Source organism: Oratosquilla oratoria, chromosome 27 (assembly GCF_046742065.1).
Source record: "Oratosquilla oratoria isolate Oo_2021 chromosome 27, ASM4674206v1, whole genome shotgun sequence".
Classification (NCBI taxonomy): Eukaryota; Metazoa; Arthropoda; class Malacostraca; order Stomatopoda; family Squillidae; genus Oratosquilla; species Oratosquilla oratoria.
In genome coordinates, this window is record NC_134803.1 from 3,079,978 (window position 1) to 3,095,216 (window position 15,239).

Below are 15,239 nucleotides of genomic sequence, written 5' to 3' on the forward strand. Positions count from 1 at the left end.
TTTATCCTTTGCATCAGGATAGAGTTGGCTAACCACTGCTGGTGCATTGATATCTCGTGAAACTCAAGCGGTGTCTCTACATGGACAGTCCCACAAGAAGATGACTAGTCACGGTTATGGCAAACGATTGGGATCTACAGTATATATGCCGGAACTCTGAAAAACAAGGTTGAAGAAGTAGTGATGATGATGAGAAGGCGTAAAATAGATATTCGTGGCTTGTCAAAAGCCGGAACGAAGGGAGATGATAACTTGAGGGTAGTATTCAAAAGTAGACATGAAGATATAAGACAGTGTATCTTTGATCACTAAAACCGATTTAGCAGACAGAGTGTTAGAATATATCTACATAAATCAAAGATTTATGAGTATAAGAGTAAATTAAAATATGAAAGAAAGTGTGAATATCAACCAATTTTATGGACCACAAACTGGACGGCCAGATAATGAAAAAGAGGAATTCTGCTTGATAGAGTAAATCGATCTGGCGTTACATTTATTATGGGTAATCTATATGGTCACATCGGAGGAGACAGAAGATCTGTTATTCTGGATAATTTGGAAACGGAGAAAGAAACAGAGGAAACACATTGTTCTTAGATGTGTGCAATAGAAACCGACTGGCACTCTTGAAGCATAAACCAGGGCAGGAGTGGATTTGATATGCATGAGATACCCAGGCCAGTTACTATAGACTTCGTTATTGCAAAAGATGTCAAGGTAGCGTCGTCGGAGTCAATAGATACTGACCACATATTGTTGATATCTAAGATACAAACATTATAATACATAACATAAATCAAGCCTGGGGTAATGGGAATACAATTGAGTAATGGGTGTTATATGCACGATATTTAAGAAAGAAGAAGAACACGAAGAAGAAGAAGAACGCGAAGAAGAAGAAAAAGAAGAAGAAAAAGAACGCGAAGAAGAAGAAGAAGAACGCGAAGAAGAAGAAGAACTCGAAGAAGAAGAAGAAAAAGAAGAAGAAGAACGCGAAGAAGAAGAAGAAGAAGAAGAAGAAGAAGAAGAAGAAGAAAAAAGAAGAATAAGAAGAACACGAAGAAGAAGAACGCGAAGAAGAAGAAGGAGGCGAAGAAGAAGAAGAAGAAGAAGAAGAAGAAGAAGAAGAAGAAGAAGAAGAAGAAGAAGAAGAAGAAGAAGAAGAAGCTAACACCAGGCCCCACACCTGCCATGTTGGTGACTACTTCTGATCCTGCCGACAGGTCGTAGCGCCTCGAGACTGAAATCTCGTTCCTCCTACCTCGTCACTAGCAAAGTCCTTAAAGGTTTGTTTTCTGTAGAATTCGTGTACCATAAGTAGTTTTCTTGATCAATATTGTCACCCCGTTGGAACTTGCATTATGAAAATATAACTTTATTAATACTATTACGTCTCTCATATCTATATGGAAATATCTGTAAATGTTAGTATTATTATTCCATAATGTCTAAATTGTAATACGTAAACCAAATTATTCGTGGTGGTAATAGATATGTATAATGTCATTCTTACATAAAGAATCATGTTCCACAGCCAAGATATCGGCTTAGGTCGCCTATTTCGCATTTTATTTAGAAAATTGGAGTTTATTTAATTCCATCCTTCCTCTCAAGGAATTGTAAAATTTTAGTAACATAACACTACAGATGGGGGTGCTCAACATTCTCCTCTCTACTGTCTATAGAAACTGGCATAGATACTTACAAGTGGTCTGTTAGTAATATTAATGTTCTCGATATTCTATAGGGGCTAATAATTTTTAATGTTTTTAATTCTAATAAATTTTTTGTATTCTATTTGATTATTTTTAATTTTGATATATTTTTTGTATTCTATTTGATTATTCTTAATTTCAATATATTTTTTGTATTCTATTTGATTATTTATTTGATTATCTATTCATTCATTATGTATTTATTTATTTATTCATTTATCTATTTATTTATCTATTATTTTATCTATTTATCTATATATTTATTTGTTTATTCATTTATCTATTTATCTATTATTTATATATTTATTTACTCATTTATTTATTTATTAATTCATTTATTTGTTTATTTACTTATTTACTTATTCATTTACTTATCTATTTACCTATTTATTTATTTATTTATTTATTTACTTTTTTATTTATTCTTTTTTCCTAGCAAGTAATTTGTGCATTCTTAACTTATAATCTAGCTCAGCCATGTTTGTCGCCACTCCGTACGTGCTACTCGTCAAGTGTCTCTGGTGCCTCCTCCTCGTGGGTGGGGAACGCCCTCCGGACGTTCTGGTTTTCGCACACCTTCATGCTTAACTCTATGTGGATAATAAAGGCACGGGCATTAGATCAAATTCGGCTACAGTGATCTAATGTCCGGCTACATCCCGCTGATACTAAGCCCTCACCCCCGTCCAGTGCCTAACGCTTAATTAAACTTACCTCTCCCAGTACCTTCATTTACTCATATTTATTATTACTTACCTGAAGAGTGTTGTATGATTCAATCGAAAACTTGTATTTTTATGTAATGTTTTTTTTATTATAATAACACCGTGGATCTTGGTAACCTTGTGTTTGACCTCCCTTCAAGATACAAACAAACCATTCGGAAAATTTAGAAAAACACTAAGATAGTGGATATAGAATTAGCTCTGGTCTTCAATCGAACACACACACACACACACACACACACACACACACACACACACACACACACACACACACACACACACACACACACACACACACACACACACACACACACACACACACACACACACACACACACACACACACACACACACACACACACACACACACACACACACACACACACACACACACACACTTTCGAACTGTCGGACTGTCAACACATAACAATTGGAGCTCCCGAGAAATACATTAAAAACGGAACTTCTCAACATTGTTACAACAACAAGACACGTAGGATGTGTTGAACGGGAAGGGGGAATGGTCGTGGACGCCCGGGATGATTTAATGCAGTGGAAATAGTGATTATCGAAGAAAAATGGTAGGAAATGAAAGCAGGCCAGAGAAGACCCCTATTGGCGAAACAGTGGAACGAAACGTAAACATGAGCTTAGAGTCCTCTGGCGGCGCAGTAGTGAAACAAAAATATAAGCATGAACTTTGATTTCCTGTTAGGTTCGAAAAACTTTCAGAGAGTGGATTTTCTGGGTACGATAGAAGAAACTTGAGCAGAATTGTAGACATAAAGAGGTAGATGAGATTTATGAAGGATTTATGGAATCAAGAGATGAAAGATATAAAGAAAGCGAATCGTGAAATAAATAAAGAAGTGAGTGACTTAAAGAAAGCAAATGTAGAAATAAATAAGGAGGTAAGGGCATTAAAAAATAACTGGCTGAGGCAAAATGTGAAAATAAGAGATTGAAATATAAAGATACAACTAGTGCGACCATAAAAAAGGAGGTGAATGAACAAATAAAGGGAATGACCGAGAAAATTGGAGGAAATATAGGAGAGTGATATTTACAGCAGCTCAGGAAAGAATGGAAAATATATAAAGAAAATTATAAGATAGTTTTTAAGGAAATTGTTCACGAACAAATACAGGAGAACCCTAAATATAGTCATTCAGGTAACCAAGAAAAAAGGAACGTTGGTAAGAGATACAGCGGATAAAAAGTAGTGTATAGTAGTATTTGGTCTAAATGAAAAATACAACCTAGTAAGGTTCTTGAGAGACAAAGAAGAGAAAGAATTAACAAGAAAAGTTCTAAAATAGAAGAAGAGGAAGAACAATGAATAGGAAAGGGAATAGAGGAAATGCATAGAATGGGGAAAATGCAAAAAAAAAAAAAAGGGGGGGGATCGACCTCTAATGACCAAATTGAGATCACATATGACAGCGGAAAAGATACTAACAAAAATAGGAAAGTTAGCAAAAAAGTGAACACTATAAAGGTGCATGGATAAATAGAGACATGTATAATGAGGAAAGAGAGAGAGAGAAGACACTAAGAAAAAAAAAAAAAAAAAACGGAGACCGAGAAAAAGAACATGGATAATGAGGAAAGAGAGAGAGAGAAGACACTAAGAAACGAAAAAAAAAAAAAAAAAAAACGGAGACCGACAAAAAGAAACTCTATTGGAGAGTGCTAGACATGAGACTGAGAAGATGATATATTTAAGAAAAAGAAACGAAAGGAGCAGAGAACGAGATAGAGAGTGCAGAAAATTAAAAGTGATTTATACTAATATAGACGGATTAATTTCAGGATTAAATTAACTAAATTATTACTTTTCAGAAAAAAAGACATAATGGAAATTGTGGAGACAAAATTAAGGGCTCCACTATCACCAAACAGTGTTGGATATGTATTATATAATCACTGGCTTAGAAATAGAGAGGAGAAACAGTGTGGAGGAGTCATGTTCTTGGCTAAGAAAAACTTAAATGTGACGAAAGTTACAAATGGAGAGAACAGGGTGGAAAAGATCACGATAAGAGTTCAAGATAGTAACATGAAAAGTAGAAAGTTTGTGGTGATTTATATGGCCCCGAAAACGGGTTCTTGGAGAGAGAGACATTATTCTAAAATGTTAGAAGATGCCAAAGGATGGAGAAAACGTGGTACTTATAGGATATTTTAACTGCAAAGAAATGTGTTGGGAAGAGATGACCTTAAATGATGGAGAGAATCTTTGGAGGAATGTATTACTTGACATGACTATAGAACATACAATGACACAATGGGTAAAATAAAATAACATATATAGAAATAATGAAGAAAAGTCGAGGCTAGATTAATTATTTACGTCAGAACCTAAATTTGTGGATAGAATTGAATACAATATACCAGTTGGGAAGAGTGATCACATATAACTTGAGTTAAAACTAAAGGAAGAAATATATATAGAGAGAAATTATAAGTACAAAAAAAGGAAGACTGATGTATAGTAAAACGGACTTCGAGGAACTTAGGAAATTTGGTAAAAAGTCGAGTTAGGAAAATTCTACAATTAAGAAACACAAGTGGAAGAAAATGGGTGATTTTGATGGAACTCTACAATGAAGGAATAGATATATATGTACCAAGACAAAAACAGAAAAAAGTGTATATTAAGCGCTGGAAAAATATAAAAACCTAGCAAGTGGCAAATGTATATCAATCAAACGAATGAATATGTAAAAATACGTAGGGAGGAAAAAAGAAAGTATGAAAAAAAAATTATAGAAAAATGTAAGGATCAACCAAAACTATTCTATAGATATGTGAACGGTTAACTAAAAAACAAATAGGAAATAGTGAAACTACGCCAAGGAAATATGGAATGCACAGACGATATAGAAATGGCTGAAGTCATGAACAAACACTTCAAGTTAGTTTTCACTAGAGAAAATGTACAGCATTGGGATAAAGGGAGAGAATTGAGACCCTCCCCACCCCTTGAATAAAATAATAGTAACACGAAAAGAGATAATGGACCAAATATTGAACCCTGATGTCAGGAAATTGAACGGCCCAGGTGGTATTGCAAAGTGGACACTAAAATAATGTAAATAAGATCTAGTACGCATAATATATAATATAATAAGTTGTTCACCCAAAGAAGGAAAAATACCATATAACTGGAAATATGCCAATATCGTAACAGTATATAAAAAATAGATAAGGAAGATCCAACAAATTACAGACCGGTTTCCTTTATAACCACGGTAGCTAACATTTGTGGAAAAGATATATATAGATATATATATATATATATATATATATATATATATATATATATATATATATATATATATATATATATATATATATATATATAAAATAGATGGATAAAACATCTGGAGGAGAACAATATACTAAATCCTAGACAATTTAGATTTAGACAGGGAAGATCATGTAGCACAAATTATATCTGTTTCTACTCAGAACTATTAGATATAATACAAGAAAGGGACGAATGGGCTGATTGTGCTTTCCTACACTTAAAAAAAGCTTTTGATATAGTACTACACAAAAAAACTATTAAGAACTCTGGAAATTGTAGGAGGTATCACACACACACACACACACACACACACACACACACACACACACACACACACACACACACACACACACACACACACACACACACACACACACACACACACACACACACACACACACACACACACACACACACACACACACACACACACACACACACACACACACACACACACACACACCACAACACACACACACACACACACACACACACACACACACACACACACACACACACACACACACACACACACACACACACACACACACACACACACACACACGTACACAAACGTATATATATATATATATATACTGTATATATATATATATATATATATATATATATATATATATATATATGTATATATATATATATATATATATATATATATGATTTCAAGAAATCTACAGCGACAATGGCGTTGTTGAGTTTATATTGGAGTTTTAATTTCTCTCGTGCAACAAGTTTCTGTGATGGTTCCAAATAGCTGAGAAGGTGTCCAAAAGACACCTTCTCAGCTATTTGGAACCATCACAGAAACTTGTTGCACGAGAGAAATTAAAGCTCCAATATAAACTCAACAACGCCATTGTCGCTGTAGATTTCTTGAAATCATGTATACAACATGGCCTCCTACCAATATATATATATATATATATATATATATATATATATATATATATATATATATATATATATATATATACATATATATATACATACGTGTACCAAAGGCTTTTTCCTCCTCATAAGGGAGGTAGCAAAAAATAGATAGATAAATAAATAAGTAAATAAATAAATAAATAAGAATAAAAAGTATAACAACCACTTCCACCCATTCCATCACTATCACACTCCACTCTCCTTCTACCCTCTTCTCTCCCTCTTATCTTGGCACATCCTGGATGACGGGTCATCCCTACGTCCTGTCCACAGCCCTGGGTCAGAAGCAGTGTCGCAAGACACAGCACATCCACAGTAAGGCCGCTTCATTAAATCGGCGACCCCCACTCTCCGTCCCCTGATGCAGAACATGAGAAGACGGGGAGAAATTCCTTCGGGCAGCGTCAATTGTTTCTCACACATACTCCCTCACCCCCCATCCCCTACCCTTTCCACCTCATGCATCACACATTATCCATATACAACCATTCTCCATTCACCCCTGCCTTCTGTCCTCTACCGTCCTTCCCTAACGGACATACCTCTCTTTCCCAAAGCCCCTTTTACCCCATTCATCCGTCTCATCCTAGGTCGCCACCTCATGTTCACTGCTTCAACATCTGCCCTCCACACCACTTTTACTAATCTTTCTTCACTCATTCATCCCATGTGTCCAAACTATCCCAATACTTTTTCATCCACCCTATCTCCCAACTTCATTTCCTCCCCTGTTCTCCTCCTCACCTCCTCATTATCTCACTCTATCCAACCTAGTAACCCCTATCATACTTCTCAGACACCTCATCTCAAACACATTCAAACTCGTTCTCTTTTCTTCACTTATGTTCCTTGTTTATGGCCCGTACAGTGCTGTCGGCACAATCACGGCTTCATACAATCTCCTCTTAACATTCATTCCCAAATGTCTATTTCTCATTACACTTTTTAATCCACCAAGGCATTTACTCGCTTCTCTCAATCCCACTTTTCTTCATTTTCTTTAACCATCTCCTATCCTTGACCCACCACCTTTGCATTTACCTCTCGAACCACCTCATCCATGTATAAATTGAACAGCCGTGGTGACAACACATCCCTGACGAAGTCCCACCTTTACCTCAAACTACTCACTCATTCCATTTCTAATCCTGACACACGCTCTACTAGTCTCGTGAAAACTCTTGATAGCTCCTAAAAGCTTTCCTCCTATCCCGTATATCTGCAATACCTCCCACAGTGACTTCCTGTCTACCCTGTCACAAAACTTTTCCAAATCCACAAAAGCCCCCAAAACATCCTTATCTTTTCCTATAGCTTTCTCACATATCTGTCTTACCACAAAAATCTGATGTACGCAACCCCTACCTGTCCTAAACCCACACTGTTCATCAACAATTACTCGCTCTGTTCTTACTTAATCCTCTCAATCAAAACCTTCCCATAAGCCTTCCCAACTACACTTAACAAGCTAATCCCTTTGAAACTACTGCACTCACACTTGTCCCCCTTTTCCTTGTAAAATGGAACTATACAGGCACTCCTCCAGTCCTCTGGTACTCTACCCTGTCTTAAACAAACATTAAATAACCTCACCAGCCAGTCCACCATAACTGTACCTCCTTTTTTAAGACATTCTGCATGACATCCATCCAGACTACGTGCCTTACCTGCTCTCATCCTCTTAACAACTGCCTTCACTTCATCCGTAAGGGAGATATGGCGTCTGTCTTCGTCATCCTTGACAATAATACTTACCCTCAGAAGATGGATTCTGTCTTTGAGAACCCCAACAAATTCCAGCGCCTTCAAAAAGATCCTTGTGAAATCCTCAAGAAAAAGATCAACTCTCTTATTCAAAAAGCCAATAGAACCTCTAGATTGTTCCATAAAGTGATAGGAGATTTTAAACCGGGATACTGTTATGGGACTGTAAAAACCCACAAACCTGGAAACCCTCTCAGGCCCATTATAGCACAAGTTACAACACCCACCTACCATGTTACTAAAAAACTAAACCAACTTTTATCTCCCTATGTTCCCACATGCCGTTCAGTCTCCTCTGCTATTGAGCTCATTGACCTGCTACGTACGGCACCACCTTGTCATGACATAGCCTCGCTCGATGCTGAATCCTATTTACGAATATCCCCGTAGATGATACCATCAACATCAAATTGGACCGTGTCTATAGAAGTGACCTCCCTGCGCTCAACATCCCCGAATATATATTAAAAGCCATGCTGGAGACTTGCACCAAGGAAGCTCCTTTTCTCTCTCACAGAGGGGAACTATTTAAACAGGTGGATGGAGTGGCTATGGGGTCCCCCCTTGGTGTCCTCTTTGCCAACATGTATATGGCACAAGTGGAGAAAAAAGTCTTCAACAATCATCCTCCCCCTGGATTCTATGCCAGGTACATTGATGACTTTTTCATCACCACCTCCTTTTGACGAGGACGCCAACAGCTTATTGACGGCCTTCCAGTATAACTCCTGTTTAACCTTTACATGCGAGCAAAGTAAACAGAAACGTCTCCCCTTCCTTGACATTGACATCACTAAAGATGAGAATGGTTTTAGAACGAAGGTTTACATCAAAGACACCAATGTCGGCCGTTGCCATAATGCCCGTGGTGAGTGCCCTCCAGCTTATAAGCGCTCAGTAGATGCTACCTACATCAATAGGGCCCTTACCTACTGTAGTAGCTGGACTGAGACCCATCACGAACTTGAGCGTATTCGCCAACTATTCACCAATAATGGTTATTCTGAAGAGATGATAGAGGGGCTCGTTAGGAAGAAACTAGATAATTTCACTGCTCCTGCCCAGACCCCAGTCTCCCCTGATTGCAAAATCACAATTTACTACCAATCCAGGTATCATGACCGATACAAGGATGAATGCCACGCCATCAGGGGCATCATAAAAAGAGGGGCCACCCCAACAGACTCAAACAATACCATCGATTTGAGAATTTATGCCAAACCAAACCTCACAAGATTCCTTTTCATGAGGAACAATACAGCTCCTAGGACTCACAAGGAAGCATCTACTAATGTAATTTACGAATTCTCTTGCCAGGAGAGCCCCTGTGACGGCTCCAATACTTACATCGGTAGAACCTCCACCACCTTAAGAAGGCACCTTCTATATCGTAGAAACCAAGGAGCTATTTTTCAATATTACATCGATCATCACGATCAGAAGCCGCCCCTACAAAAATTGATCGATTCCACTACAACCCTTCTCAAAGAATCGAACTATAGAAAGATGCAAATTGCAGAAGCCGTAGCCATCACCTCCCGACACCCTAACATTAATGCGCAAGTCTCTTCCGACTACATTCTTCCCTCAGCCCGCCCACATGAGCACCATGGACTCCAGCCCCAGCACGAGCAGCCGCCACGAGAAACTCGAGCCCCTCTTCCTAGCTCAGGTGAGTCGGTCAACACGTCCTGTGACTAGGAGACAATCCAGAGCTTATTCCCTTCACCCAGGATCACGAGCGACACCGCCCGGCCAATCAGCAGCCAGCATTCCGCCAGAGCCGGGTCACCAGAGCTGCGTGCTAGACTCGCTCAGGTCGGGATCAGAAGAAGAATCCAGCGACCAATCAGCGTTCAGCACTCGGCCCGGGCCGATCAGCCTGAGCCTTAGACCTCCTTTATAAGGCCTACACCCAGATCCCCCACTTTTTCCAAATCTTATTACACCACTTGCTACATAAACCACCATCACTGAACACACAGCTAATGTTAGGAAGGGTGCATTCACCGAGATGTGCATACGTATTTCATATACGTATGCACATCTTGTGAATGTATGAGTGTGTGTGGCTGGGCCCACACACACTCATAAGTCAAATATCCCTCCAAACGGGCTCACACTTAAAGCCCGTGGGAATATTTTCCCAAATTTTACAGAACAGAAAACAGAAATGCTTGCTTCTCGCAGAGATAAGATAGATTCTGGATGAAGAGGACACCCCCGTTCCATTTTCTCACCACGTCAATCTCGTCATTTTCAGCCGCAAATACCCTAGTCACTAGCTCTGTTTGTCGTGCTGCCGCTGAATTTACTGAAAGTACTGTTACCCGAGGTAATTCCCCCTTCTCTGTGGAATCTCGCTCTGGCAGGATTATGCCCAGCATAACTCTCCCTGCACGATCGGCGTAACCCGTGTGGTTCTTTTGAAAATCACCTTTACGGCGGGAGAGGTGGGACCACTTCCATCAAGACAAGCCCGGTCTCGCACGCTCTAGGTGCACTCGGGCCTCGTGTTCGTTTGACTGCTTGCGAGGTAGACAGGTTTAGACTTAGCACCAACGCGCTAGTTAACGCCCGCGAATCCCCGCCCCCTTAGATTTCCGTCTTTTTTCACGAATTTGATTGCGATTACCTTGACTTAGCGTTATTAGTGCCGCCATGGCGGGTACTGATAACACGGCAGGCGTGACCAAACGTAGGCGTTGCGCTCCAGCTTCTGAGCCTTCATCTGATGATGAAGCTGCAGTGGTGGTGGCCCCTCCTCGTAACCAGGGTGAGAAGCTCCCCACCCCTCGGCTGGATACGACACTGCATTTGAGGTGGTGAGAGCTTTGGAGAAAGGCCCCCTCTATGGAAAGCTGGTATCCCTCCGTCGCCTCGGCGATGGTAACTTGCTGCTGCTACCTAGCAATTACCAACTCGTAGAGGAGCTGGAGGCGATAACATCGTTGGATGGTAAGCCTCTGAAGCTGGAGCGGCTTAACCCAGAAGACAAGAAGCATCGACTCGTGGTACATGATTACCCGACCTCGTATATGACTGAGGCCATTGAGGACCATGCTCAGGTAATCTGTGCCACGAGAATGCGCCGCTGGGATAAGACGCCTACGCGCCAGGTCCTCATAACGATAAAAGGCGAACCGTTCAACAAGATTGACCTGGGGATGTATGGCAGGTATGATGTACGAACGTACATCCCTGATCCTCTCCGTTGTTTCAGGGTCAGCGCTATGGTCATCACCAGGCGAGTTGCACTTCGAAACAGCCCAAGTGCGGTATTTGCAGCATGCCTCATGCCACTGAGACTTGTCTTAACAAGTTCAAGGCTGGCACTGAGACTGTTGCCAAATGCCCCAACTGCAGTAAGAAGCACCACGCCTGGAATACCTCTTGTGCAGTGCGTAAAGTTCAGGCCATCGCCTGTAAGGAGAGGACAGAGAAGCAACAGGACTTCATACCTGCCCCCCCAGGGACATTTGTATGGGGCAGCAGGAAGCACCACCGTAACACAGACATCTACACCCAGTGCTCCTGATATGAACAATCAGGAACACTTTCCCGGACTCAAACCAGCTCCCACACACACAACCACAAGAAAACAGACAGCTCCAAAGAAAGCAACTGCGGCTAAACCCACGACCACTCCCAAACCCACAACCTCCTCCAAACCCGCGCCCACCCCTACTCCCAGACCCACGCCCCCAGTACCTACCCCACGAGCACAGGAGCGGCAGGCCCCTCCCCCTCAGTATCCGTCTGATATCATCCCGCTGCGGGAGGATGATATTGAACTGATTGTGACTGGTGTAGTCTCTGGAATCGCAACCACCCTAGGGGAAAGTGATCCAGAAAAGACACTAGCCATGGTAGATACGGCCGTCAAGAACGTGCTCAAGCTCCTCAAAGAGAAAAGGAACCCGTCCAAGAAACCTAGCCGAAAGGAGAGGACTCCCTCCCCCTCTACCTCCTCATCTTCCGCCTCCTCTCCTGCCTTCTCCTCTGATTCCTCCCCCGCATCCTCCCCTGCCTCTACCTCCTCCTCATCCCCCTCCACTTCCCCCAAGCCCGCCGCACCCACTTTTACAATTGACAAAGCGTCCACAACGAAGACGAGGAAAGTGCCTCCTGCCAAGCCCCAACACCGTGTATGTACTCTGCGGCTTGAAGACTCCTCTTCTGATGAGGAGGAAAACACCCCCACTGTTCAAAAGTCGTAACCCATCTTGTCTTCTGACCGATGGAGGACAAGATGAAGACGTCATGGAATTAGACAGGGAAGAACATCGTCCTGTTCAATAATCACTTCATGTTGCTACAGTGGAACGTAAACGGGTTCCGCAGCAAAAGCTCGTATCTCCTTGCACTTGCGCAAGAGCATGATTACGATATCATCGGGTAGGACAAGATGAAGACGTCATGGAATTAGACAGGGAAGAACATCATCCTGTTCAATAATCACTTCAGGTTGCTACAGTGGAACGTAAACGGGTTCCGCAGCAAAAGCTCGTATCTCCTTGCGCTTGCGCAAGAGCATGATTACGATATCATACTTCTCCAGGAGACATTGGTGAGCGATGAGGTGCGATTTCCGGGATATCGCATCTTCTCCCTCCCTCGCTTACCCACTACTAGGGGGTGCATGATCTTAGTCAAATCATCCATCCCCCGTAGTGAGATCATGGACCCTGTATCATGTGGGGATGGTGTAGAAGTTCTTGCGGTTCGACTCCATCGGGCCCACAAAACGTACACCATCTACAACATATACAGGGGCCAGAGAGCGCCACTTAAATTACGTATTAGATGAATGCCCTGACATTGCGTTGTTGAATGATGGAAATCCGACGCACGTGCATGGTGGACGACTTGATCTGACCTTGGCGACGGCCACTCTCCTCCCTAGGGTAACCTGGGAGGTGCATCCTATTATCACTAGCGATCACTTCGGTGTCTCTGTGCACATACGGGATGCACCACCCATACCAGCTGTATTACCTGTTCCCAGGTGGAAGACAGCTTTGGCAAACTGGCCAGTGTTTGAGAGATCTGTTGAAGAATGGGTAGCGTCCTACGTTCCACCACAGGACGTGGAAACGTTAGAAGCTGACTTTTCTGCAGCCATTCAGGTGGCTGCCAACAGAGCCATCCCAAAGACTCGCCAGTCCCCCAGAGAACATAAGAACAGCTGGTACTATACCCCCGAGGTGAGAGAAGCCAACATCGGGTGAATATGCTCAGGCGTGTTTTCCGACGGCGCCGAACTCAGACCAAATTGGCCACCTTGCGCGCTGCAGTTCATGGCGCTCACGTCATATCTGCAGATGCCAGAAGAGCTAAATTTCTTGAATGGTGTGAGGGCTTTAACGCTTGCACCTCCCTAGCAGAGCTGTGGTCTAAGCTCCGTAAAGCTACTGGCAGGACTCGACCGTGACGCACTCATCATGCCCCTAATGCTGAGGCGCAGCGGCTGGTGCAGGAGTTTGTTTCTCACTCCAGCAGCACCTCACTCCCGCAGTGTGTTCAAGACACACTGCAGGACCTCCAAGGAGTGAGGCGTCATAGTGTTGAGGACATGGTGAGTCGATAGGATGATACTGACGCTAGCTTTACGCTTCAGGAGCTACGGGTCACGCACAGGACCAGCTCAGACACGGCACCTGGAGAAGACCTCATCACCTATTCCATGCTGACCCACTTTGGGCCAGCGGGTGACGAGGCACTTCTAAGGGTGATAAACGCGTCTTGGAGGACTGGCAAGCTACCAACAGCCTGGAAGACGGCAATCATAACGCCAATTCCAAAGCCAAAGGAACCTAGTGCTTATCGCCCCATCAGCCTGACAGACTGCATGGGGAAGAGAGCGGAGAGGATGGTGCTAAACAGGCTGCTGTGGAAACTGGGCCCAATGCATGAGAATATCCATGCTTACTGCAAGGGCACTGGCACAGCAAACAGTATAGCAACACTTCTCAATGCTGTCAGTGGTACACCGTCCATCGTGGTCTTTTTGGATTTGGAAAAAGCGTTTGAGCTGGCCAGTCCACTTGTGATATTAGACACCCTTGCTCGCAAGGGCGTAAAAGGCAAGCTGTTTTCTTGGATTGCTGACTATCTCAGTCACCGGTCTGCGAAAGTACGCTTTCAGGGTTATATATCAGAGGCCAGAATGCTGGAGAATGGCACTCCTCAGGGGGGGGTGGTTCCTCAGCCCCACTCTGTTCAATGTGCTCGTCCCCAACATTTTGGAACTACCTCTACCCAATGGGTGCAAGGTCATCTGCTATGCAGATGAGATTGCGCTCATAATTACTGGGAAACAGCGGTGCTTCAGCAGGGCTAAGCGCTGTTTAAGCACTGTAGCGACAGAATGTTGCAGGTTAGGGTTAAAGATCTCCCCTACAAAATCGAAGGCCATGGCATTAAGACTCTGGAAAGAGGGGGAGCACCTCACCATCCAGGACCTTAGGCTGGACTGGGTTCACCAGTATCAGTACCTGGAGGTCTGGATTGATGAGAGGCTCACCTTTCAGAGGGAACTAGCCTATCTCAAGGAGAGACTGAAGGCAAGAACCACATTTATGAGAGCAATGACGGGGAAGGCACTTGGTACCACGCATCAGGTCCTTCGCACATTTTATGTGCACGCAGTCCGCAGCTTGGTGGACTACGCTGCCCCAGCTCTCATAAATGTGGCGACTGCCAAGCTTGAAGACCTGGAGCCTTGCCAAAATGACGCAGCAAGGATTATCCTGTGAGCTCAACCTTGGA

At 42.5% G+C, this 15,239-nt stretch overlaps 1 protein-coding gene across 1 annotated transcript; it reads left to right on the forward strand.

Annotated features, from left to right (window-relative positions):
* The first annotated feature begins 9,125 nt into the window (after nucleotides 1–9,125).
* Nucleotides 9,126–10,169, forward strand: LOC143040121 (uncharacterized). Its single transcript, XM_076210815.1, has one exon. It carries the CDS (start codon nucleotides 9,126–9,128, stop codon nucleotides 10,167–10,169), a length of 1,044 nt encoding a protein of 347 aa, XP_076066930.1.
* The last annotated feature ends 5,070 nt before the right edge of the window (nucleotides 10,170–15,239 follow it).